General features: G+C 42.8%; 1 protein-coding gene across 1 annotated transcript in view; it reads right to left on the minus strand.

The window, feature by feature from the left end:
• Positions 1-442: 442 nt before the first annotated feature.
• ptch2 (patched 2) overlaps positions 443-27,083 on the minus strand; it is a 34,847-nt gene continuing 8,206 nt past the window's right edge. The window contains exons 3-22 of the mRNA XM_017718422.2: positions 21,259-21,448; positions 21,079-21,148; positions 20,895-20,986; positions 17,646-17,841; positions 17,422-17,543; positions 16,258-16,405; positions 15,327-15,458; positions 14,683-14,838; positions 14,496-14,588; positions 14,233-14,358; positions 13,184-13,302; positions 12,139-12,887; positions 10,739-10,881; positions 10,448-10,628; positions 9,845-10,125; positions 8,405-8,542; positions 8,154-8,296; positions 3,527-3,917; positions 2,744-3,233; positions 443-2,171 (exon numbers count right to left, since the gene is read on the minus strand). Of these exons, the coding sequence (XP_017573911.1) occupies positions 2,137-2,171; positions 2,744-3,233; positions 3,527-3,917; positions 8,154-8,296; positions 8,405-8,542; positions 9,845-10,125; positions 10,448-10,628; positions 10,739-10,881; positions 12,139-12,887; positions 13,184-13,302; positions 14,233-14,358; positions 14,496-14,588; positions 14,683-14,838; positions 15,327-15,458; positions 16,258-16,405; positions 17,422-17,543; positions 17,646-17,841; positions 20,895-20,986; positions 21,079-21,148; positions 21,259-21,448 (3,995 nt within the window). The 3' untranslated portion in view covers positions 443-2,136. The remainder of the gene's footprint in view (positions 2,172-2,743; positions 3,234-3,526; positions 3,918-8,153; positions 8,297-8,404; positions 8,543-9,844; positions 10,126-10,447; positions 10,629-10,738; positions 10,882-12,138; positions 12,888-13,183; positions 13,303-14,232; positions 14,359-14,495; positions 14,589-14,682; positions 14,839-15,326; positions 15,459-16,257; positions 16,406-17,421; positions 17,544-17,645; positions 17,842-20,894; positions 20,987-21,078; positions 21,149-21,258; positions 21,449-27,083) is intronic.

A 27,083-nucleotide genomic window follows, 5' to 3' on the forward strand; every position in this document is an offset into this window, starting at 1 on the left:
TCCTCACTTGTGGCAGTTCACAAACACAGATGGAGGTTTTGCAAAAATGAAAACAGACTGGCGTTCAGGTTGATTTTTAACATTTATTTTGTTAGTTGAATTCCTATTAAGGGTGAAGGAAAATGATGGTCACACGAGGGTTGTGTGTGTTCTTTTTTTTCCTCGCACATCGTTTTCTGAAGTCACAGTGTTTTAGACAATGACAAAAAAACAAGAGAAATTCTTCAAATCTTTACATGAAGAAGGAAAGGCAAGGAAATCTACATAAGGTGGACAGCCACAGTCACACACCCCTCCTTCATTTTCCAAACTGGTTTTCTCTTTTTCCAACAGCAAATAAAGAGCTCAAAGCTCCACCCAATTTGACACCCACCCCCCCCCCCCCCCCAAAAAAAAAAACAAAAAACAAAACAAAACAAAACAAAAAAAACAAAAACTCAGCAACAAATAGATATAATTATATATATTTGCATTTATAATATATTTACTCTTTAAAAATATAACTTCAGTCTAGCGACTAACATCTGTACAAACTACAAAAATAAAAATTTTATATAAATAATTCATATGGCATGACATACATTTGAAATAGAACTACAACCCTATGCAGGACCCCCGCCCCCTAGACTTATTTGTCTGCTGTTTTCTACTGTACATTGCTTGATTTTGTGTTCTTGGACTGGGTTGTGTTGTAGATTCAGTAGCTACGTAACATTCTGTTTCTAGTCCTGTCACAAAAAAAAATTGAAAGAAACGTGAAGCTGCCACTTAAATCTAATACGATTCCCTGGGTTTATCCTGGCAGTGTTATGACCAGTACTGAAAGGCTGAGCTTTGTCTGAGAGACAGATGTAGAAAATGGAAAAAATACTGGCTTGAATGTGAAATCTAAGACAGTTGCCTGCCTCTAGACTGGCCTGGCTAGAGAAGCCTACAGAAGCGCTACCTAATCCACCACTGCAAGGGATTGCTATGAGCTATGCATTATCATCCCCTAACACAACTGAAAACAGAAATAAAACAATGACCTCCCTTTGCACTTAAATATAATTCCCTTTCTGAGTGACATTTTGGGTAAACCACTAATTTGCCTAGCACTGAAATCCTGCATTTTAAGCAGGAACATCATGACAAATGTTATGATTACTTAATGTACAGCTAAAATAATAATCAAAAGAAATACATCTGCATCTCGCCACTTCAAGTATTTAAATGTACAGATGGCAAATGACTTAAAAAAAGAGCAGGTGGCTGATAAACACAAGAAAAACACCTGGAAAGTCAATCTCATCTGTCTAGATCTCTAGTTCTACACTGCATGTTTTACTGACCTTAGCACAAAAAGCAAATACAAGCAAGAGACAATGACACAATTTTGGAGAAAAAAATGTCTAGGACCATAGAAGGAAATGTGTCATTTTCAATGATAACCCCACTGAAGAACACCAACACAGAATAACATCTGCAATGTAGCATGGAAAGGCACAATGGTTGCCCTCAATTAAATGAAGGTACTTAAAAAAAAGATATAAAAATAAAGAAAAGAACAGCTTGTTGAAGGAGATAAATGGCAGAAAAGTATCTCTGCAGGGTTCTGTAGGTTACAGTGCAATCAAAAGGCAAGGCATTGGCTGGGAACAGACTGGAGGAGGCAGCAGTGTGAGAACATATTAATGTAAAGTTGCAGCTTACTGAGGAGGGGGTACTGCATATTTTCAAGGCAAATCATCTCAAATCTGATGTGTAGCAGCAAAAAAAAAAAAGAACACTGACCTTTCATTTTCAATAACCTAATATCATTTCACTTCTCAATTTTTACATATAGCACATTTCATAATCTATACAAAGGAGGAATCAAAGCCCCCGAATCCTCTTATACCTCTGACTTTACATAAGAGAATACACAAGTTATACAGTACTCTTTTAAATAGTTTTCCCTCTTTTTAGTATTAAAATATATATTTATAGATGTATATATAATCTTAAAACAAGATTTTTTAATATCTTTTAAAATAAATCCTCTCGTCTGTGAGGTCTATGTACAGTTTAAAGAGACAGAGTTGGGGCTGCAAACGTCCCGAGACAGCCAGAGATAGATTCCAGACAAAGGGATGTGGGAGAAGGGAGGGGGGCTGTCTAGCAATCTTTGGCTGCTTGGATCCGTGTACCACCTGCAACACAGAGAAAGAAAAGAAAAAACACACTCAAAACTGCTGGAACACAAATATGCAGAATATGGCACAACCAAATGCAACGTCCAGAATCTATGACAGCCTTCAATGCAAGATATCTTCAATTTTGAGGTAACAGCTATAAAACTAACACGTATGTTGTGTAGAAGAGCTGCACAACACATTTTTGTTAATCTTTATCACAGTATTGCAATTTTGATGGTGTACAAGGCTGCAAGATGCAAATCAGCCCTAACTAATCTCAGTGTTTTTACTGTAAGCATCCTGGTCAATTCCTGATGAGTGTTTCTGTGGGTGTTTTTGGTCAATCATGTAATCCAACAAAAGTAAATGATTTTGGTCAAAATAATGCAGGCCAATTTTTAATCATGTCAAGTTACTGATTCACTAGTTTATATTTATGTACTTTAACTTGCTTCACAATCTCAATATGTGTGTATGATGGATGGATGTGCAGCCCTATATGTATTTATGAGATTAAAGATGACCCTTGCAGTCGAAGGGCTCAAAAATGTGTTGCTTGAAATGTTTGAAATTTGTAAGTCTCTTACCTAGACCCTGGTTAGCTTGATGCTGGTTTTTCTCTAGAGATTCCAAATCTTGGATTTCCAAAGAGTCTCTCTGGGGAGAATGAGAAGCTTTCCCATAAGATTGTGAAGTCCTCTTAGTGTCCTCGAAAAAGTCTGACTCACTATCCTCAAAGCCCTCGTGCATATAACCCTGATAGGATCCCGGCAAGCTCGGGTGCACCGCCACCGTCACTGAGGCGGTGGCTGTAACCATAGTGACCGTGTTGCCGGCATGGACCGGAGCTTTAGTCCTGTTCTGCTGTGGCCCTCTGCTGGGGCCACAGTGAGTAGTCCTTCCAGCACAGCGGGTCCTGTCACTAGGTAAATGCTGCCTCCTATGTCCCTGATACTCTTGTTTGCCATCCCATCGCACGACCTGTGAACTGATGGAGTTCACAGCGTTCTGAGTAGACTCGCTGGCTTGATCTCTCAGGCCACCTGCAGCCGAACCTTCATTGAACGGTTTCACTACCTGGGAAGTACAAGTAATTGAACGGTTAAAGTAACAGTTCTGCAAAAGTCCACACAAAATGGACAAAGGTATGTTTAAAACAAACTTTTGAGGTGTTCTATAGATAAAAATACATTATGCAGTATCAAACACCACATAAGCAAGCCACATAAGCAAACATGCATATGTTTTAGCTCATCGACTACAGTTAGGATACAAGAACATGCAAATTTATACCAAACATCTCAATGACAGTTTAACACAGTGGTAGAATCACTATATCAATAAAATGCATCTAAGTATGAGACACTTACTGTGAGTTTAGGAAAAGTAGGGTTCTTGCTAGCCTCCAATAGAATGTGGGAGGTGGGATGCTGGGTGGGAGTGGTTATGTATGCGCTCCTGTCACAGTGCTTGTAATCTTCTTCCCCAATCCCAGACGTGGTGGTTGTCTCAGAGTAGTACTCCGAGTCTGAGACTTCAGAAAAGGCCTGGCGTCGTCCTTGGGGAACATGTCCTGCGTAGTAACCATGATGGTTCATGGTTGGAGGTGTAAGCTCAGGCGAGGGGCTGGACAGACAGTTGCCGCTGTTGGCAGGGGTACCCTCGGCTGGAGGGCCCATGACAGACAGGAGAACGGGCAATAGTACTAGTCCATTCAGGATCCCCAACAAGGTCAAGATAGCCAACACTGCAAAGAAGTACCTTTGGGAAAAACACAAGTGGCATACATATATTAATATAATTGTTGCACAGCTATAATAGGGCGAAATAAGTGGCAAATACTAAACGGCACAGCTGTTAATTGAGTAATAATCTATAGAGTAATAGATTAAAGTAGTTATTGTTTGGAGCTCTACAGGAAACTTCACAGCCATTGTGCAGGACAGAGAGGGTAAAACAGAACCTGAGGCTTCTATGTAGCCATTTGCCCTCTCTTTCCTCCACTTCCTTCTTCCGCATCTTCTCTCCTGGCAAACTGACAGGATGGAGGATAAATTCCTCAGCTCCATCTTTAGCGCAAACTCTCTCTCTTTCTCTTGCTCCCTCTGGGAGCCCTCATCTATTACCACTGGCCTGCCACTTCCTGAACAAATGTGTTTACATTAGCGAACGGATTCTACGCGTCAGAAACACTCGCCCTATTCCAATGTTCTCTCTCTCTCTTCTTCTCTCTCTCTCACACCACCTTTCTTTCTTTCTTTCTCCCCACCCGTGGCCCCCAAGCCCGTCACTGCTGCTAATGTAATTTTCCCCTCAACAACTTAATATCCCATCTCATTGAGATCCAATTTCACCCTGGCCAGGGCACACCACCTCTGTGTTTACTATGGGCAGGCCAACCTCCACTTTGTCTCTCACTCTCTCTCTCTGTTGGCTTCAGAACTGATCACACCACACCAACACCACTCTGTCAATATTCACCAAGTCCATCATTGGCAGACAGGACAGTGACAACATTTTTTTTGCTTTTGGGACTTCTGGGCTTTTGGGACGTCTGGGCTGAGCTAACCATTGGTGGAATTGACTGTTCTTCCACACAGAACATGTTCTTCTTCCACACAGCTGAAAACTGGCATAAAACTACGCTTACATTCACCTAAGCCAAGAACATGAAGGTCTGGCTGGTACTGTGGTTGGCTGGAGTACTCAAGCCTTAGATACACAACTTACAGACTGTGAAAATACTACTCACTTTTTAATTTACGTTTTTACAATTTTACAGCAAGTCAAAAACTAGGACTCCAACAAAATAAACAGCTAGAGAATGCACTAGCTATTCAATAATCCAACATAAACTGTTCATGATCCAACCAAAACTCGCACAATAACACAACCTCCTTTTACTTAGGGACGAAACAAAATGACGAGTTACAACATGGTCCATTTAGCTTTCTGTTGTTGACCAGCATACACTACAAGATTACATCCAGCTTCCGGTATAAAAAAGAGCCAACATATATGATACTCTCCGAATGGCCTGAATCTAGATCACGATATAAGAAATTAGAGTCTGCACCCATTACAAACTTTGTGATTTTCTGTACTAAGTAACGACTGTCCAAAAATCTGCAGACTAGTACATGGACAGTCCAATCGTGAACTGTGGCTATAATCGGCCTAGAACTCATGTAATGTAACCCCAGCTTATGTGGAGCCACTGTGGTTGTACTGTGTGCAGCCCTGGCTGGCGTGCTAGCGAGGAGGCAGCCATAATATGCTGCAGAGCTAAGAGGGTGTCTGTGCCTCTGTGTCTCTGGGCTTCAGCTCACGGCACTGAGGGAGGGCTCACCCGTTGCCACAAGAAAGAGTGCATGGGAAAATTAGAGAGTGCTCCAGTTAAACTCTCACAGACACACACAGACACACACACACACAAGACAATTCAGCTCTTCTAAGCTGTGGTTCAGGCTTCTGGAGGTAAGAAAAAGAGGAACAGAATCTGGAAAAACAAGGATGTGGATTCTGCGATGGAATGTTGTCTTTTAGAGTTTGGAACACCCCTGCAACACACTCCCACCATCTTTGCTTATGTCACACCTAACAAGAGTTTTTAAAAAAATTGTTAACCTCTGGCACATCTGCTGGGAACATTCAAAGCTTATGGTGGAAAGTGCTGTCCATTGACCTGTCTCTTCCAATGAGGCCCTGTGTTTGCTTTGGCTGGCTGAGGGCTGTTGAGCAAATGAATCAAAAAACCCCGTTAGAAAGATTACAAGTCTGATGGCCATCACCCTAACAAATCTCCGTTTTGTATCTATTTTCAGATTGTGTCTTGCATGGGTCTCCCTAATACTATGTTATTTTTTAGTACATCACTGTACCTTCCGTTTAACAGGGTTGTAATTACCTATTTCAGTCCTGGTCTACAGTAGGCAGAAGGCAAGGTTTTAACATAACCTCTCCAAGGCAATATCTTAGGTGGTCTGTTGAGAATGTGTGTACCATATTGAGCAGAATGGGTTACTAGGAGCAGGATTCTATGCCACAGTTAAAGCAGGGACTAAGCTAAATTATGGAATCCTTCAAACATTGAGCAGCAAACTTACTCTCACTCTCCACCCCTCTTGGCTCCCCTTTCTCTCTCCCTCCCTCCCTCATTCATGTCTGCCTCATTAACAAAGCTCAAGCAGACTGCTCAAGTGTGAACTATTATCGTTTGCAGCTCCCTCTACACAAATGGCTATCTCACATCAACGCAAACATGTCAGACACATCAGTCCTGACGAAACAAGAAGCATTTGGATAAAAGAGCCAAGGCATGAAGCAACTGATATTTTCATAACGTTTGTAACGTAAAACATTTTTAAAAGTTTTTTCGTAAAAGCCAACCATGTGAGTTCACCTTTTGTTAGCTAGAGGCACTCCAACATTTGCTATCCTGTATACATGAAAATGACTGGAAAAAGGCGCTTGTTTATTTTACTAAGTCAACATTCCGAAAGTGGAGTGTGATTTATTTTAGGGGTAAAGAAAGAAAGAGAGAGAGAGAGAGAGAGAGAGAGAGAGAGAGAGAGAGCGAGAGAGAGAGAAGTGAAAAAAAGAGAGGCAGAAACCATCCATGGGCCCCACTTGGGTTAGACCTCCAGAGTAGACCTAGTGTTAGGAATTCTGTTGTTTATATAAACTGTAATCTTTTCCATTCCGAGTCAGGGGTTGGAAGGGGTGGCTCCTTCTGAGAGGGGCCGCTCAGCTTGTTCTGGTGTTTATTCAGTGTCCCACCGCCAGGAGATGTTTACAACTCCGTATTTATGCTACTCCCCAGCTAGAGGACTCGCTCTCTGTCTCTCTCCCTCTCCCTTATTCTTTTTCTCCCTCTCTTGCTCTATCTACATCTAAACAGGACCTCCCAGTGTGAATGCCCCGATGCTGGCACACTGCACCCACCAAATGGCTCACTCCAACCCCCTCTCTCCCACCCTCTTTCTTTTTCCCTCTGTGCCTTACCACTGTCCTAAAAGCAACCCCCTCCCAACTTCCAAACACCCAGACCACGTTCTTCCTCCTCTCCACCTCCTCTTTATACAGCTTTGTCTCAATCTTTGGAGGGAAAAAGAGAAAATGAAAAAAAAAAAAAAAAAAAAAAAAAACCCTTTCACCATCTGACTTGATTCAAAGTCTTGGAGAATGTCTGAATAGTCATAGTGCCAAGAAGCCACCCTGGGCGTATTTAGATTTTTTTTTCTTTTTTCCTCAACATGCTTCTTCTCCCTTTCTGCTGCCTTCTCTAACTAAGCCATTTTTACGTTGTGGGTCTGTTTGAGGCGGCTCTCAAGGTTGCGGTCAGGATTCAGCGGAGCCCAGATTCAGCTGAAAAACACTGCTATTTGCTGTTTTTTTTTTCAAAGACAGACATTTAAGCAAATCAAGGGGAAAAAGCAGGCCAAAGGCAATGCTTTGAGGCTTTGCAACTTTGGTTGAGACATGCCTGACCAGTTGAACCCTCGGATGGGCAGGACCAGCAGACCTCTCATGTGTGGGCTTTGTTTAGGCACAGAGGCTTTCAACCAGATGATCAGACATTCAATCATTCAACACACTTCCCAAGAAAAGGGTGGATAATGTGTGTTTTTTCACCACCCAGCAGGTATTTACGTGTTTATGAACAGCTGTTACACACCCTTAAAGTTTTCTAACATTTGCTGCTGTGGTGAAGGTGGCCTGAAGCTTTGGGTCAGAGTGACAAGGCCAGGTGAGGAATGTGAGGTGGGAGACACAAACATTCCCACCTGCACCTTTTCTCACCCTGAACACCACCCTGACAACTGTACATGTGTCTGAGAATGGAACAAATGCTCAACTCCACACTTTACACAAAAGGCAGCCAGAACAAACTTCACAAATACTGCCGCTCTACACAGTTCTGAAAATGGCAAAAACAGTGCAAAATACTATAAAAATTACAGGAATATTACACAGAGAAGCATGCTGAATTCTCACCTCATGATGAAGTCAAACTCGGACCCGGCCAGCATGAGCACCCCCAGCAGAGTGGAGACGGCGCCGTCCATCACCGGTGCAAACATGTGCTCCAGAGCCACGGCCGAGCGTGTGTTTCTGTCCCCGATGGCAGTCAGAAAACCCTTCAGAGATAGATGACAAGAGAAAGACATTAAGACCTAGTAGGAAAAAATGTGAGGGAAATAGCTAAGACACATACTTCATGGCACTGCAAACATTTTTGTTCTTACCAGTGCTATGTGTACTGTGAACTCCACTCCAATGCCAACAGAAGCAATAAGGATGACCACAGGGATGGCACTCAGCTTGATACCAATTAGTCCCATGATGCCGAACAGTTCTACTGTCATCATAGCCAAGATAAAAACCTGAGGAGCAAAAGGAGACGTTAGCATATGTGACATGTAGCATGTTAGCAGTACTTTCACAGTCTCCCTGCTCACATTTAGCAGCCCAGAAGGTCTGATAGCTGTTTACATGGAAATGGTCTAAATAAATGCTAATGCAAAAAAAAAGCCCATGGACCAGCATCCTCCAAACTTCAGATTTCATCATCTGCTCCCCTCCCCTTCTCAGATCACATCTTAGCTCCTCTCCCTTCTTACACAAAGTAAGCAAAAGCGAATGAATGAGGGGGAGAAAGAGCACGCAAAAAAGAAATGAGGGCCCTTCCTGCTTCGTGTGTGTTCATTATCATGTTCCCAACACCGTTTAGCCTTCAGGCAAATCCTTCTGATGACAATATCCTCTCTATGCTTTCTGATCAGATGAAGAGGGCACTCAGGAACATCTCTGCCATTTAAGAAGCTTTGATGTTGGCAGGGTTTCAAATTTGGTCACGCTCAAACTGGAGATGGTAAAAGCCGTTTTATTACAGCTGCATATAGGCAGTGAAACTGAAGAAGACTCGACCACTTTTGACGAAACAGTGTTACTGCATGCCTGAAGATTTTCTTGTAAGCACGCTCAGTAGCTTCAAACAATTTGACCATGGGCTTGACACATCAGTTGGCCAATAAAGTTTCTGTTGTTTATCTGAAAAAAAGTGGTGTCCAACTATTTAATCAGTGAGTCCTATTCTGACCATCTAAACCTTTGAGAATGTATTGCACTCTCAGTCAGAGAATGTACTCAACACCACTGTTAACAATCACCATTAGTCTACACTACTAACCAGCTCTACAAGCTGAAGTGGTCCAAGGGTGATCTGTGTGTCCAGTCTTCACTTGTTGGAATGGGGTCTCCACCAGCCAGTGTACAATGTTTCCCAGCCATTAAACAGATAGTCTACCCCCCCTTACTCTCAAAAGCCTCCCCAACCCAGTGCTGATGGATGGATTTAGCAGGCCAAGGTCACAACTGGGCAGATCTGTCCTGTCCCCAAATTTCTGGACAAAGGCAGTTTGAGGTAAAAGGCTTCAGGAGAGCTTTGCCGCTCCTTTGCATTTCTTCAAAAAAAACTCGCAGCTCACATTAGAATGACAAAAGGGCTGGGGGAGTGTATGTGTGTGTGTGTGCATTTCTGTGTAGCACCCTCTGGACACCCCGCCAAGGCCCTCCCCAGAGAAAGGCTCTGTGTGGCAGCATTAGTGAGCTGTGCTGAGAGGATCAGGCAAAGACAGAAAGAGAAAGACATAGAAAGAGACAGAGAGAGAGAGAGATAGACTTACAATTACACCTGCAGTCCATGGATTGAGCAGCAGGATGGCACACACCAGGAAGGTGCAGGCCAGCACCACGCTGATGGACAGCAGGAACCAGTGGCGCAGACCGATGTACTGCTCCCAGAAGAGAAATGGATAGCCATTAGGATAGTTTTGGATGCCTTTGCGCATGAACTCCTCACAGACGGATCGCACGCTTTCTATGGCCTCGATGAAGTCTGAGGCTTGACGGAGGCCGTTCAGGTAGAAGGGAAACTGAGCAAACTCCAAGGGTTCAGCAGCAGGGACTGTGAGAAAGGGACAGAAAAGACAATTCTAAGGTTGATCCAAAACATGAATATATGTTGCTAATTGAGCTAACAAAGAATGCAAGCATATACCCAACCAATTAGCACTGTGCAACCTGTATGCCTAAATCTGTATACACTTGCCTCCCATAGCTAAAAATAGAGGTGGCCACCAGTTCGAGCCTCATAGCTCCAGTGCAAAAGCAGCAACCTTCAGACACTGATCATGTCATACCGTGTGCATACTTTAGCATACAATATGCACATACAGTATGTGTTACTCTAAACCAGGCTCAAGGACAAGAAAATCGAGGACACTCACTACGCAGATTCTCGCCAGTTGTGTCATACTTGTCATGGATCCACTCATGAGGATGTGGGTAGAAGTTGGCCTGGGAGGCAGCATAACCCAGTGGGTCATTACTGACCCACACTGTCAGGTAGATGTAGAAGACCTCTGCTGGAATCATTCCATCACTGTCCACCAGGCGACGGGATGTCAACTGAAATAGAGATTCAAATGAATACATGTTCACATTCACATTTCTTGAGATATCATACAAACAAAGTCAGACAAATGGTTAAAGGGCATTGGCAATCTTTCCACACACACCTGGCTATAGTTGAAGGGCTCTTTCTTGGAGCCAGTCTGGATGAGAAGTTTGTAAGCTAATGCACCATCCTCAGTGCCGTTGCGGTAGCTGTCATAGGTAATCCTGCCTGCTTCCCAATCAGCATCAAATGAAGCCTGGAGTCCTATTGGAGAAAGCACCGAGTTAGTAAATAAATAAAATGACTTGTCTTCTCCGAGATTATGCTCAAAATTCTGCTCTACAATCAGCACAAGCTAAGTTTACTTCAACAGCAGTAAAACGCCTGAACAAGGCAACTTTCCTTATGGAATTAAAGTGCCTGGTGAGAGTTAATGCCAATCCACACACACAAACAGACACATAAAATGAAAGGCCCCCACAACCACCCCCCTCAAGCTGGGGTCTCCATCTTTGTGCCTGCTGCTGAATAAGTGCGTGTGGGCTGAATAAACTAACCAGTGAGAGCCTTTCGTGCTCTCCAAATTACAAAGTCTGGCAACAGCTGAAAAACAGTTTCCACAACCATTCTGTAATTACAGAGATCTCCCTCACAAGAAAAGGAAATAGCATGGGGAGGACAGGGAGTGGAGAGAGAAAGACTCTTTCAACTGCCTCCAGTTTCCACTGCTTTTCAAAATAAATCGCTCCTCTTTTCACTGTGCTGTTTTTATTGTTTTTTTTTTAGCAGCTCTGGGTTTTCCTCACAGCTGAAGCTTCCTTATGGACTAAGGCCAGGTGGAGAAGTCATAAGCAGGCAGAGATAACCCTTGACCCTGCACGATTGTCCTGGCCAATGGCCAAGAAGGACAGACCAATGATGGACAGGTTCAACCTCTTACTGAACTCCTCTGCTCACCTGTGGTTGAGCAGTGATTCACTTTCACACGAACCAAGATAACAGACACACTCTCCCTCACCCAACCTGATACTGGTTTATGTGATAAGGTATTCCCAATAGATCCACAAATGGCCCAGTACTCATTTTAGTGTTTTCCCTGACCTAACATGCTCACCTCAACTCAGAGAGCACTTGTTAATTTATTGATTACTTGGATCAGGTGTAGAGCAGGAAAACATCAAACAATACAGGGCAGGAATACTAAAAATACAGCAAATGGGAACAACTATACTAGACTGGCTTGACTGTGCAAGCATTTTATGCCTATATCATGGTGTAATTTATGGTAATTGTTTTGCCAAAAGAAGCCACAAAATGTCCTTAAGGGAAGATTTTGTTGCACATCACGTTCATTCATTTTCTCAAAAGATAAATTACCACTCTAAAATTCAGATTCACCATTACTGTTTTCAATTATTTAAAACTTTGTACAGTCAATACTGCATACATCATCACTGAATACAATATCAATAATTATTAATTTTACAAGTTCAAAAACAAGTAATGTGATTAAGCACTTACCTCGGAGCCAGTTCTGAAAGTAGTGGAGCCACATGCGAGGCAGCTTCTGTTCGCTGTCCCTCACCACATACTTGACCGAGTTGAAGGCATTGTGAAGCTGCAAGAGCTCCCTTTGGGAGCGGGCATAGTCGAACCCATCCATGGTGACCAGGTACATGTTGTAGAACGAGAAGTATTTGAACTGTGCAGAGATAAAGTCATACTCCTTGGTGTCCCGGGGCACTATGTCCGTCAGATAAAGGCCGTCACGGACCATGGTTGTGCCATATAGGCTGAGGCCCAGCAAGGCCACAAATGCCACAACCACTACCATCTTGGTCTCAGGTTTAAGCAGCAGGGGGGCGTACTTGTCCCGGGCAAAACGAGCCAGGTCCCAGTGCAGGAAGGGCAAAGGTGCACACTCTCGGTCAGGTCGAGACTCTTCAGTCTGGGACAGGAGGTCCCGGGTGGAGCTGGAGGGAGTGAAGAGGCTTGAGCCATAAGGATCACTGGAGGAAGATGAGGGAGCTGGGGGTCCAGGGCTAGTGGAGATCTGGGAGGTTGGGGGAAGGATGGTGACGATGTGCTGACCAGCAGCGTCACACTGCGTAAAGGCCTGCACTGTGGTGGTGATGTGCGTGCTGGTTGTGATGGTGGTGGAGCCAGTGAAAGTGGGTGTAGCAGGGGCATGAGGATGAGGGGGTGGATGGTTGTCATTCGCATCTGAGAACTCCTGAGGCTGGATCTGGATTACTCGAGAAGAACACGGGCTGAAGGAACAACACAGAGAGTCAAACATAAAAGCATGCACTCAGAGATACCGCAGCTCATTAGCAAACACCAACAGATCTACATTGGTCTAAAAACTTCCATGATAATATTAATATAAATTAGGGATGGATAAACCCAAATTAAGCATTTAAGGTTTCAGAAAGAAGCTCTTCAGGTTTAATCTTAACAAAGTAAAATGCAGTTACAAGTGTGGTAGTATAATTCACTGGCTGACCTGAAATGTTTTAACATTAACTTGGCCTTTGGGAGGCTAAAGACAGTGTGTCATGGTTACCTGTAGAAGCAGCACAGAATGTCCAGCCTTTTGTCTTCACGTCTATGCAAGTCCAGACTCAGGATAGCAGGGAAGATGAGCAGAACCATAGCAAAATTAAACACCACCACAACAGCAGCCTGGAGAGAGAGATAGATAGAGAAAAGATTAAGAGATAGGCCTGGAGCTTTTCTTTCATGAGTGGCACACCCGACTCCACAGCTGCCGCCTGAACTTGACAAAAACTCACTGCATTCAAACTCCCTTGCTGTTTTAGTGCCTCAGATTGAATCCCAGAAAGCTAAAACACGCACCCTAAATCAACTGGCTCTTACCCCTCCCTCTCTCCCCAAAAATAGTCAACAAGCCGAGGGAAAGGGGACTCCCAAGGCTACAACGAGCCTAAGCAGGCCCCCCAAAACCCTCAAAAACCTGCCAGCCTGGGGCAGACATTATACTGCATATCACTGGAAAAGCAGACCACCCAGTGCTCGCCTGGAGAGATCAGAGAAACGCAGGCTGACAGTTTGCTGATATATGCACTATTCACTCATCCTATAACTCTCTCTCTCTCTCTCTCTGTCTTTCACTCTCTCTTTCTGAGAATCTGAGGGCCAGGCCGCAGCTTTAGGTGGGCTGAGGGGGACCCGCCGTAAAAAGAGAAAGAGGGATAACGAAAAAGAACAAAAGAAGTCCCCTCGTTTATTATGACTACATTTTGTTGGCCTTTTCAGAGAGTAGCCGTTCATGCCAGCTGAGTGAATGGCTGTCGCAGGGTGCAGAGGTTTACTAGGCCATCTCTCACTCTCATATAAAAACACAGAGAAACACCAGGACTGAATATAATTACTATATGTATTATTATTATTTAAATAATCTCAATTATTATTTACCAATTATTTCACTGATTGAACCTTTACACTTACTGTTTTTCTTTCACTTCAACCCAGTCACAGAAATGCCAACAAAGTTCTGTTTATGTGGCAAGTAATTTTATAGATTTTATAATAAAAATTAAAGACACACAAAAACACTAACAGACACACAAAAACACTCTAACAGTTCCATACCTGCAACGAGAATGCCCTTAGGGCAGGAATGGGCACTAGTGCTGCCATGAAGAAGGCAATCATATTGTTAATGGAGGTGAGAGCCACACTAGTGCCAGTTCTCCTGAGACAGTCGCCGGTTCTCTCCTACACACATATATACATAGAGGGAAGAGCACAGGGTGAGCATACACTCTGCATAAGGAGAAATAAACATGAATAATAAACATGCTGGAAGTGTGGTATCAATGACACTCAGAAGAGAGAAGATTAGAACCACGTACCTTGAAAGGGATGTTGGATCCGGTCTCAGTGAACGAATGAGCCAGAAGAAACATGTCGTCCACCCCTATCCCCAGTGCCAGGAATGGCAACACCTGTGGAGGATTACACCATAGTCACCCATAGTCATTAAAACCAGTCTTTGGAGGGTGTAAATGGCAGGGATTGTGTATATTTTTGAGTATATACCTGTGTGGTGGCAGCGTTGAAAGACAGCCCCAGCAGAGAGCAAAGTCCCAAACCCGCAGCCACGGACAGAGCCACCAGCAGCACTCCAGCCAGCCCCACTGCGCCCTGACTCTTAGCACAGTCCCAGCGGAGCATGGTTACACATGCATATGCCAGCTACCCACAGAGAGAGAGAGACAGAGACACAAAGAGAGACAGACAAACACAAGTGAGTGAGGTAACAGCTTCACTCATAAAGAGACACTGATAATTTTGAGTAATGTAATTTAGATTTGTATAGAGTACCATACAGGTACCCATGTACACCATGAAAAGCCTCTTATTTTGTTTCACTAATTCACATGTTGAGAAAAGTTGTTTATGGATTCTAAACTTTGTGCTTTTATGTTGAAGAGGATATTATGGTCTGAATTTGAAGAAAGGTTATTTTTGGCATCAAAACAGTCATAGGTGTGTACACAATTTACATACTTATACTTACAGAATGTAAATCAAATATAAACTATGTAATTGCACAATTACGCAATTACATTACAGTAATTATGCAACGTAAATCTAACGCACAGCAAAAAAGTAGTAATAGACTACATAAGGGTTAATCAATGTCTTTCACTTAATATGCTGACGTAACTACTCATATTTACCATGAGCAGGTAGCCACCTGCCACCCTGATGACGCTGATGTCAGAGAAAGACTTCATGATGTCGTTGAGTGTGGTGGTCGAGAAGGCATACACGTTAGAGGAGGAATTCTGAGGAATACTGCTGTGGACCACCTAGCAAGAGAACACACAACTGTTCAGTCAAAGATTAACAACAAAAGCCAATATAAATCTATAGGATTGTAAGTCTATTGTGATTGTAACATACACATACATCACTACTGAAATACAAATGATTTTCACACAATGGACAGTATCTAACAAAGTAATATCTGAAATGGCTTTCTTAGCTTTCAGACCCTGTGTTTTTCTCCTATAAAACACAAACAAGATAGCACAAGCCCCCAGGAAGCTTGACAAGCACGGAATAATGAGCACAGATGCCATGAGGTCAGGGGTCAGATGGATCAGATGAGATCACATGACCCCTCGGGCTACTCCATCAGCGCCATGAATGGCCGACAACCTGAAGGAGAACCAAATACCCCAACACTTTGTTTTTACAGTGCCCTGCCCCCCTTCTCCTGTCTCAACTTCCCTCTCTCTCTCCCTCGTTTTCTTGGTTCCCTCCTTCAGTCAGTGTGCTGGGTGTCAGTTATCACAAAAACAGCTTGTTCCTATAACTAGGGGTCTGACAGTAGCCTCCTAGGACGACTCCGTTTACTAGGTAGCCAAAGAGTGATGGAATTCAGGCAGATACTGCCATCCCTTGCCATCTAAATAAAACAAACAAAACAACCACCCACCCACTTTAGTTTTAAACCCACTTTAATCCTAATCCTTATCCCAGTCATAACCTCTCCACCCCAGCCCATATACAAACCTATAGATTTTAAGGGGTACATTAAATGCAGAGCAGGGCTACTTCACCATGCTCAATCAGCAAAAACAAGACAATGTGACAGGAAATTACCTCTACAAACTTCCTCTGCCAGGTCTCCAGGATGGCAGTGGCCTTATCCTCATTCCAGTTGATATCATGGATCTCATAATCGTCCTTAAAGTGTTCATACAGCTGCTTGGGGCTCATGAGAAGAAACATTGTCTGCAAGGCCTCAGCACTGCAAAGGAGGCATGTCAGAGGTCAGTGAGATTGGGACACACGGATATGATGTACTGATATCTGAAAAGATGACTTTAAAAAAAAAAAGAAAAATAAAACTTTCTTAACTTTAATGTACATTAATGCAATACAGTAATGCTCCAAGTAATTTTAAACCATTTCCATTGGCCCATTAATCATGAAATATTCACACAGCATCAAGGACAGCTCACACAACATTTAGGAAAGCTTATGTCATAAAAAAGGAAACAAAAATAGAGCATAAAAAAGAGGCGTTAAGTAACAATACTATATATTTAATAAGATTTTTTCAAACCAGAAAATGTTTTGGCCCACTCAGTTAAAAAGCTTTACTAGGTCCATTATGTTGATGCTGACAAGGAAGTTTACCCCTGTTTTTTCCTACACAGTCAGGGTGTTTTTGTCTTGGAAAAACCTGGACGTATATTTGAGTATACACAAGATGATAACATCGTGCAGTGGAATGAAAGCTGGAGATCTGTAAGGTGTCGCAATAAATAACATCATAGACTTGCGTGTGTGTGGGCTTTTGTGAGCTGCTGCAAATCATTCAATCACTTCCTCTGAAATGAAATCCTGGGTCATGAGCTGGGCAGGAGTCCCAGCTTTGTCACTCTACTCCTCCCAGCCTAAGCCTTTCATTTATTTCAAATTAAAACTCAGCATTCAAAACACATGAATGATGTTGAGATTGGGGAGGGGGTTGGGATGGCGACCATAGCTAGTCTTTTAAAGTCATTTAGACATTGTTTTTATTTACTTTTTCTCATGTTTTTTACACTATGCCTGCATTAATAGTAGGGTGTCATTTTTTTCCTGTGTGCAGCACTACAGATCCGTTCAAAGTTTATGTGGATGTCAATCATGTTTAATTGGGCTACTCTCTGCTGGGGTCAGAGGCGGAAACTGATCCCCTCTCAAGCGAGGAATTCCTTGGATGTGTGAGGTTATTAGGAGTCAGACAGATTCCCCTCTCTCTCTCTTCTCTCTCACCTTTGCAAAGAACCCTGGGAGTTCTTCACTCGCTCACCCAGGATCAGTTCTTCCTGCCAGTGCATGAACTTCTTGGAGAAACCATGGCAGCCACCCTTCAGTTCCACAGCAATGTCAGGACTCTAAGCAAGATATTAATAAGCATGTTTACTCTAATCATTCAAATAGAATAATACAAATCCTATCAAAAGACCTACTACTTGCTACTGTACTGCAACGCTCACCTGGCGCAGCTCCTTGTTAGGGGCACTCTGGGGGCAATCTGAATCGTTGGGGTCCAGGCAGGGTCGGTTCATGTAGGCATGACCCACCTGAGCCTTGTCAAGCATCTCCCTAAAGCCTTCCAGTGAGGTGAACTGGCTCAGCTCCTCCATCAGCTTCAGAGGGTCCAGATTCATCCACTGAATGTCAGGCATCCCCCTACAGGTGATACAGTGCACATGCAATGGTTATGCAATACTGGACTTCACAATATCAATATTCCATAAGTCTTTAAGAATGCATTACATATTCAATGTTGTACATTTTGTGGCTTCTGACCAGTCACAATGCTTTCAAAAAGTGTTTTCAGTATGTTTAGATGAAATAAAGGCATCTGAAACAAAAGCATACATAACTGAATCCCCTAATATTCCCTCATCATACTCAATTTCATTCTTCACTTACATAACTTAATAATATCATAATTTCAACTTGTTTACCACTTCGTTACAGAATAGTAAGACAACACACAATACAAAAAATACACATTGAGTTCAATGATATGTCTGGCAAATTGCAATCAAAAACATATAGCAATATTATCACAATGAGGTATTTTGTCCATATCATGCCACCTAAATATGAACATCATTAAATCCCCTTTTCATCCGATAACTATCTGAATATCTTGACCTTCCCCTGCTGCCCTCTCTCTGGGTCGGCCTTCACCAGCCTCTCCCCTGGTCTCGCCTGGACCACAGCGGCTGCATAAAGCAAGAGTTTATTATCCTGTTACACGGCTGGGCGTAAAGCAGCAGCGGGCCGCGGGCATAGAGTCATAACAATTACCTCTGCCTCCCAAACATCTTGATAAGACGACTGGGTGAGCTCCCCTCTTGCCCGCTCTACGCCCGCTGGGGCTGATGCTAGCCAGGCCTCCGGCTAAAGACCCTAATCCACAGTCTCCTGCTCAATGCCATGGAGCCCCACTCAAATCTACATGTGAAATCTCCCTTGTGAATACTGCGTCGTATTGAGATGTTCCATGGCTGTATTTTAAGCCTAAAGTCATTCTTAATAGAATACAATTACATGTTTGCACCTGTTGCATTCATATCTTACCTGAGCTTGCTATAAATTTCCTGTACATTTTGTTTACATATAGAACGTATCAATATATTTTGTGTTTATGCACCATATTTACTTGTATGTATTTATTTACTATTTTCATTGAAGTGATGCATTCAACTGTTCAATCCAAATGTCTTCTTCTACATAATCCACATCAATAAAATATATCAGCACATATATATTTTACAAATATATTTCACAACTGAATTGAGTTAATTCAGTTATCTCAATGGATGTTAAAAAATGTCAAAAATACTTTTTCCTTAAGAGCTGTTTTTGCTGTTCTACTTCTTATCTAAACAAGTCCCCCAAACACATGACATTTTGCACAAACATGATATAAAAAAAGCAACTTCATGCAGAATTGTGGACAATCTTAACTACCTTGTCACTGGCAATTCTTTCAAATGTGCCAAGGTAAAGAGAGATATAATTAAAGATAAAAAAGTAGTACTCTACATGGCCATAATTTTTTTGCACCCACTAATCCTTAACTAAAATGACACTGAACTCTGGTTGATCTACGCACCAAAGAGAGCGGGGGGTCTTTAGTTGGCTGGCGAAAGGAGAGAGAAAGAGAGGGAATAGTGTCCTAACTCTGGGCCCAATCTCACTCCAATAACTCATGAAGAGTAGCTTCAAATAAAGCTGCTCTTCTCTCATTCCCACACACCAAGCGCCTTTGCTCTTGCCTGCAAAGAGAGCCTCCTTTATCTCCTATTTTTTGCTTGAGTGAACCAGCCTAGGCCCTTTTGTTTTTCCATAGATTGCTGCTCTTTGTTCTGTCAAGTTTTTTTCACTCTCTCCCTCTCTCTCTCTCTCTCTCTCTCTCTCCCTCTCTCTGCTTTTAAAAACCCTGAACTGAAGCGAAAGCTAGAAAAGACATTAGCTTCAGTGGCCACCCCTAAATGTCTGCACACACAGTGAAAGAGTGAGAGGAGAAAATAAAATGTTTTTTGTAAGTCTTCCTCACCCAACTTTTTAAAGCATATCTACTGAAACAGACCTTAATAAAAATATGATTTATAAAAAGTTTCAAACTCAATAATTATCATTAAAAAAAAACAAAGAAATTAAAATGTTTAAATATCATATACTCTAGCTTCATTTTGCTGAAAGTACTGCATATTCTCACGTTTTAAAGGAATACATGCATTAGTTGATTAAAATCAAAATTCACTGTTAATTTCTTGTATGCTCTCTCTCTCTCTCTCTCTCTCTCTCTCTCTCTCTCTACGAGCCCATGACTTGAATAATGCCCGTTTTATTTGTTGGACAACTTACAGCTCAGAACCCAGGCGATTACCATGAGAATGCGCAGTGTTACCCGGTGCTGACAAAGCCGGGGCCCCCTCCGGGGTCCCCTCACTGATGGACACTCAGTCGTAAACTCGGAGAATGCTGACCATTGTCTGATCCAAAGCCCCCTCTGCCCACTCCCCCTTTCCTCCCACCCACCCTGTAGCAGCCATCTCCTCCCTCTTTCTCTCTGTCCTCTAGCCATGAGGGCTTCCTCTGGCTGGCTTAGGATAGCATGGTGGGTTGGGTGTGAGGGGGGCGAAGGAGGGTGGCAAGGAAGGGTGATTGGGCCCTCCCACTTACTACTGTGATGACAGCAGAAGCCCAGGCGACGACGGTACCAGGCCTATGCTTATCAACAGCCTAAATTGAGCTTTTTACTCAAAGTTTGATGTCGAAGTTTGTTGCTGCCAATGCTGCGTTTGGTTGGGGGTGGATGCTGTTGTTAAAGGAGCAAGTGTTATCCATGGAGGTCAACTTCCACCAACCCACCTGAAGGACTGCATAATATATTGTGTGTTATTTTTATTGTGTTATAGGCATTTGCAATACTGATATCATAGATGAATATGCAAATGAACCTATATCAAGTTACCAATGCTATATGTGATTGGATCAATCAAGACATCCACATGTCCCATAAACGTAAATCATTTTGGTCAAAAATAAAGTTGGCCCATCTTAAACTGAGGACTGACTAATGTGTTTTCAAAGTAAGTTATATAATAATCATATATATCTCAAAATAACACACTTGAAGATATCTGTCCATATTGTGCAGTCCTAGTGCACTGGGGTCATTTTTAAGAGGTTCTGAAGTGTGTGAGAGTGTGAGTGCTTACGGTAAGTAGGCAGAGCCTCCCTGCAGTTTGGAGCCCTCCCAGAAGCAGTCCAGTGGGGTAACAATCATGCACGGGAAAAGCTTGTCAATCATCTAAAAGCAGAAACAGTCATTTCTGTTAGATAAATATTCATCCATATAGCAAAACTATACTACATAATCAAGGTGTATTTACATCAACATACCCTCTCAATCATGACGTTTTCTATAATCGGGACTCCGGATTTGAAGCATATTTTGTTAAGGTCCCAAGATCTGTGGGCAGAATTCATTGAAATATTCACATTTTAATAGACAGTCTTGTTGGACCTCAGGACTTTCACTATTATGAAATTCTTCATCATCTTTCAGGAGGTTGGACTCACTTTCCATAAAGAGACACCTGCACTTTGCTGGCTGACAGAGCTGCCTCCAGGTGGAGCAGAAAAGCCTCCTGGGTAAGAATATTGGTTCCTTCCTGTTTGGGTGTCTGTATGAGCATCTGCGAGGTGAACACTGTCTCTTCTCCTTGCTTTTCTTTTGTGTAGCGCAATTCCCTGCTCACCCTACTGCCAGCTGAAAGAGAGAGACAGAGAGATCAAGAGACAATGTCAATGGTCTGCTATTCAGAACTATATACAAATGCAACGTGAACACATTTGTCCACCTTGCTTTTATTCCCTTTGCCTCTAATGCTAGCTGGGCTGCTCTTCAACTGCTGTTTATGTACTGCAACAAAAATCAGGGCAGGACATCAGGCAAAAAAAAACAGAGCTTGTCTTATGCCAATGCTGCAAAAAAAAAGGGTGCCTTAACATTAACCAAGATCCTTACTAAGCAACAGGCTAACAGCACAATTAGGCTGAGGCTCTGCAGTTCTAATTCCTGCATGTATCTAACATCCAAGCAACCCCAGAAACAGATGTGGGGGTCACATGAGAGGCTTTGGCAAGGAAAGAGACAGAGAGCTGGAGCTGTGTAAAGTATATGACACAGCTTGGGCTGTCACACCAAGCTGGGAGAGACAGACCGTTGCACGAGATCTCTTGTAAATTCTCTCCAAAATACGGGTGGCTGCAACATGCATGCTGGCACAAGGCCAGCTTCCAGCCAAACTTCACCACTACGGGCTCATTGAGATGCTAGCTAAAGTTAGGGCTGCCTCATCATAGCCTCATTACAATCTATGAGCACAAGTGGATGAGTCAGTGCTTACTGCTGAGGCTTCAATGAAGAGTTCAGCAAAACTTTAAATTTATATAATTTTGCTCTTACTCCAAATACAAAATACAAGCAAAACAGCTAATACTCAGCAAGATGCATGTAATCACTTTTTACCTGTTTTAGTTCTGCAACATTAAAAAAACCAGTGCCACACAGTGTCAAAACTATTGGTTTTCATTATTTCTTGTAGCACCAGCACAAAGCTAAAGAAGAAATAAGCTACACTTGGGGCAAGGACTTCAGAGGACAGTTTTATCACAAATATTAACATTGCTAACAATGAGCTTACTTACTTATAGCTAATTAATGGCCATATGTTTTATTTCCACGACCCTGAGGGAGAAGCGGCTTAGAAAATGGATGGATGGATGGACAGATGTTTTGTTCAAACTATTCCTTTAATGCTTGACTCTGTCCTGTTAAACTTAGGATAGGGTTCCTGGTACAAGGACCCAGTTCTTCGTCCCTGGGAGTCTTTATCTCTGGTCTGCCACCATCTCCATCCTGGTCATGTGAGTTCTCCATGACTAGCCTTTTATTCCTGACCTAACCCACGTGCGCAAAATCCCAACACAATACCGAAGGACCGGGTAGTGTCCCCGTTTGAAAACAGGCATCCACCATCCCAGAACTAAGCCATGAGAGAACCAGTGCGTGTGTGTGTGTGTGTTAGGTGGTTAGAGAACAAAAGCTGGTGGTTGGGTCTGGCTGGGTGGGTGAGTGGAGGGGGAGTAGAGGCAGGAGAGGACAGGCAGAAACACTGTTCATGTGGTACGCAGAGCAGCGATGAAAGGCATCAAAGGGAGCGTAGGGAGCTCTGGAGTCCAGCCCCCTAATTAACGGAGGCGGTGGTGAAAAGAGCGCGCGGGGTAGCCACAGCCATGCCAAGGCCTCATGAAATGCACCGGCCCAAATCAGAGCGCATCCGTCTGCATCCCAGTACACGAGCCTACAGTGACTGCTTCTTTAGTTTTGCACTTGAGCTAAGAGGCTAGCTTGTATCACAGTAAGTAGCATTGAACTAACTACATGCCCAAATCATCACACATTTGTCTCAAAGTGCTATTCAGTTACATTGTTAGGTAATCGCAAACAAACTTGTCTATGTGGTCACTGGCTATTTGTGATGTACAGTGATGTATAAGAAACGAACAAATCTATGAACAAAATTCAAGCTTTTGTGAAGAAAGCATGTGATGATTTAGACATGCAGTTTACTTAGTGCTTATTGGGGTATAAGCTTGCATAACTCTATTACATATATATATAGAGCATGCACAAGTACAGCATAGTAACGTCAATCACAAGTTAGAGGTTACACAGCCCTGACAAGAGATGACAGTATCTTGCACAGCTGCAGACAAATTGACTGAATGCATACAAACTTTTTCAGTCTCTTGTTTAAAAAAGACGGCTAGCAGCTCTCTCGCAACTGGGCCATGTAAACACATTACTCCAAACAATCACACTACATCCCAAGGACAGATCCATTTGCGGAAAAAAAGCAAACTCACACAGAGTTTTATGATTTTTTTTTCACTTTTTGCCTCATACTCTGACGCCATGTTCATATTTAATGCATTCAGGCATCTGCAGGAATCAAGCTGCAGTCCTTGGGCCTGTAATTACAGGGGCTCCTGAAGTAAATTATAGCTATTTGTGTCTGGTTCCTCCCATCTGGACCACCCAGATAGACGGCCGAGTGAGCGCCGTTGCTCAGCCAGTCACCAGATGGGAGCTCGAGAGTCTCTCTCTCTCTCCACTGCTGCTGTGCTTAAAGAGACAGGCGCTCAAATACTTTCACAGCCAGAAACATGGCCGAGGACTGGAAAACAGGAGGAAGTGGCTGTAGAAGCTGGAATACAGATTTGAGACCAGAGGGTTTTTGAGTGTTCTTCCACTATGCTGATTTCAGGGCTAAGTTTTCAAGAAAACTGGCCTTCACTGTAAACGAGTGTGCCTAACTTCGTTTTACAAATCAGTCCAGACCCAGCGGGGAGGGGGGCTATATGGATGTTTAATTTGATTCACAGAATCTTTCCCTTAACCCGAATGTAATCAATCAGCCAAGACATGTTTGGTGCCTGTAAACTGCTACGGAGCTATGAGGCTTTCTAATGTTCTGTTAACGATAAAATTTCAGACAAAATTTGGCTTCTTGCTTTTAGCTGTGCAACATACTTTTGTTCATTTTTATAGTTCACACTGCAATTCAGCATCAGAAGTGACATTTACATGATGCCAAGTGATGGAGCATCAGCTTCTGTTACCTGTTAGCTATATTAACCTTGTAGCTCCAATAGAAAATTACCAGAAACAAAACTTTCTCTGATCAGCTTCAACTGATTTTCATCAAGCAATTACTTTAATGAAATATAAGCCACAAAAATCATGGCAGACTTTCTTTTGAGGTTATAAAGGCTGATGTGGTGCACTGATCAAGCAGCAACCCCCTCTGTCTAGCACTCACTCTCTCTTAGGCTGAGCCCCTCCTTTGTCTTCCCCTCATTTTTCACATCCCTGGGGGTGACATCACCATCACAGGCCAATTATCCACCAGGAGGGTCTGACTATTGCTCCCCCAACAAGGAAGGAAAACAAACTCACTTAAAAGTAACTTGCACACCACATGCCTATCCACGGCCCCCACATGAAATATATATGAAATGCCTATGCTATAGGCTGAAGATCTGTCCTAATCTCTGCTCAGACAGATGCTCATGATCCTGGTGGCCAAGGCCGTGGTGGGCAGACAATGGTAGCACATTTCAGGGAAAGCGCTTCTGCGGACAGAGGGCCGGCTTGAGGTCCTTCCGTCCCAGCAGGCAGTCTGAAAAGTGACATGTAATTAACCATGGAGAAGAAGCCCCCCTGCTCCCCTGTGTCAGACTTCTGCTGGACCCTGTCAGCTCCAATCTCCCTCAACGCCCAGCCAAGCCCAGCCCACCTGACTCTTCACCAAACATCACACTGTATGCTTCCGCATGATAGGACATCATCAACAATAGTGCAAAAAAAAACATAGGTTCATGCTAAAGGAGTTGTCAAATTCCACAAAACTCAATGAAGTATCATAATATTTCCAAAAATTGAGTGTACACAATTTTCCCTTTACCCTAATGTAGTCAATCACCCAAGACACATTCGTCTTCTTTAGTTGTGCACTGGAGCAGTTAGATTCAAGCATGTCACTTTTTATGAATGTTGCTTACACAGTGCTAATTGGTGGGTTATAGGCTTCCAATAATTGTTAGCTACATCACCCTCCATAACTGAAGAAGCAAGCATGTTTTAGCTGATGTCATTACATTTGGGTTAAGAGGAAAACTTTTTTCACACAACCTTTGTTCTAAAATGCCCAGTGATCTATCTGGCCAGATTCACTCAGTGTGACTGTGTGTGTGTGTGTGTGTGTGTGTGTGTGTGTGTGTGTGTACAACAGTTGCGAGTAGTGCTGTAGTGTGGAGCTGCTGGCGCTGAGTGCTGGTGCTCTCTCCATTAGACCAGGCCACCTTCAAAGTGTTGTGGGCCAGATTAGTGGGATTAGGAGGCCAGTGAAAAGACCCATGCTGACTTGGAGGAAGTCCCACAAGGAAGAGTGCTGAAAGAGACATTTTTACCTGCTTCTGCCACCCAAGTAAAAAAAAAAAAAAAAAAAAACACTAGAATGCAGATACACAGTTGGGTGCCAGTGCATGCCAGCACACATTCAAACGCACCCACAAACATGTAGACTGTTGTGTAAAACCAAGCACAAGACATACAGTTGCGGTTCTAGAATCTGATTGGCTGAGCCATGTTCGGAGTCACTGAAAACAATGAATGCTATTTTAATGTGCCAACATATTAAAAAAACATGCTGTTCAAGGAATGTGCCTGGAATGTCCTATTAATTACACTGCTTGGTGAGAATTGCTCATTGCAATTATTATTATTAAATTAATTACAGAACACTGGTGTATTTCAGTATAGGCCTTTCTCTTTATCAGACTTATCTCTTTATTCTCAGTTCTCAGCTTTAATTTGTGTGGCAACAAGGGGGGTTCAATTTTTTATCCAATCTTTTTAGATGCTACATCTCCAGTGCAACTTTTAATCATGCAGCCCATGAATGATTAGTGTCATGTCTCTCTCTCGGTCTCCCTCTCCCTCTTCAGACCCTGGGCTCCACCTCTGGCTCTCTTGGAGCTGAGGCAAGGCCATGGCGAGGCTCAAAGCAGGGCTTTGTCGCTCTCGTTTTCGGCCCTCTTTTCAGATGTTTCACCACAAACAGGAAAAAACTAAAGGACGAAACCCATTTAACAAAGTGAACAGAGCAAACGGAGGCTTTTTCCAGCAGCTGAAACAATGAGTTGAGAAAAGGGAGGGATGCTTTCATACCTTAAACTATAGAAATACTGTCTTTTGTCGTGTGTGTGTGTGTGTGTGTGTGTGTGTGTGTGTGTGTGTGCTTTCCTGTATATGCTCATAATGTGTTTTATATTCAGACATAGACATAGATGGTTTGGTGCTTACATGATATTGGATCCAAAAACATTTAAAAAGTGAAAAACAAATAAAAAAAGAAGTCCACATTGATAAAAATATATAAAAAAAACTAAGCTCCTGTTACCATCTATTCAAACCTGATACTTCTGTCAGCACTGACATAAATTTCCACTGGTACTGGCACTTAGACCCAGGCCATTTCCATATGTATAGCCTGGCCTGTACTAATTATGCTAATCATTCCTAGTGTTGGCTGCTGTGGAAAAATGCCCACATTAGGCACTCCAGTGGCTGCTAATGCAGCTTAATGTGTAGTTGAAACATACATTCATCCCACGGTGAAAGGCAAAATTTTTCCACATTGCTGGTCTCATTCAGGCTGGAAATTAATTTATTGAACACCAAGGACCCACTTCTTTTCCCCCTAAGGTCCAAATAAAATGTCTTTTTCTTACTTTTCTTTAAGCAATGGGGCAAACAGTTTTTAAGAAGGAAAAGT

Source organism: Pygocentrus nattereri, chromosome 2 (genome assembly GCF_015220715.1).
Source record: "Pygocentrus nattereri isolate fPygNat1 chromosome 2, fPygNat1.pri, whole genome shotgun sequence".
Classification (NCBI taxonomy): domain Eukaryota; kingdom Metazoa; phylum Chordata; class Actinopteri; order Characiformes; family Serrasalmidae; genus Pygocentrus; species Pygocentrus nattereri.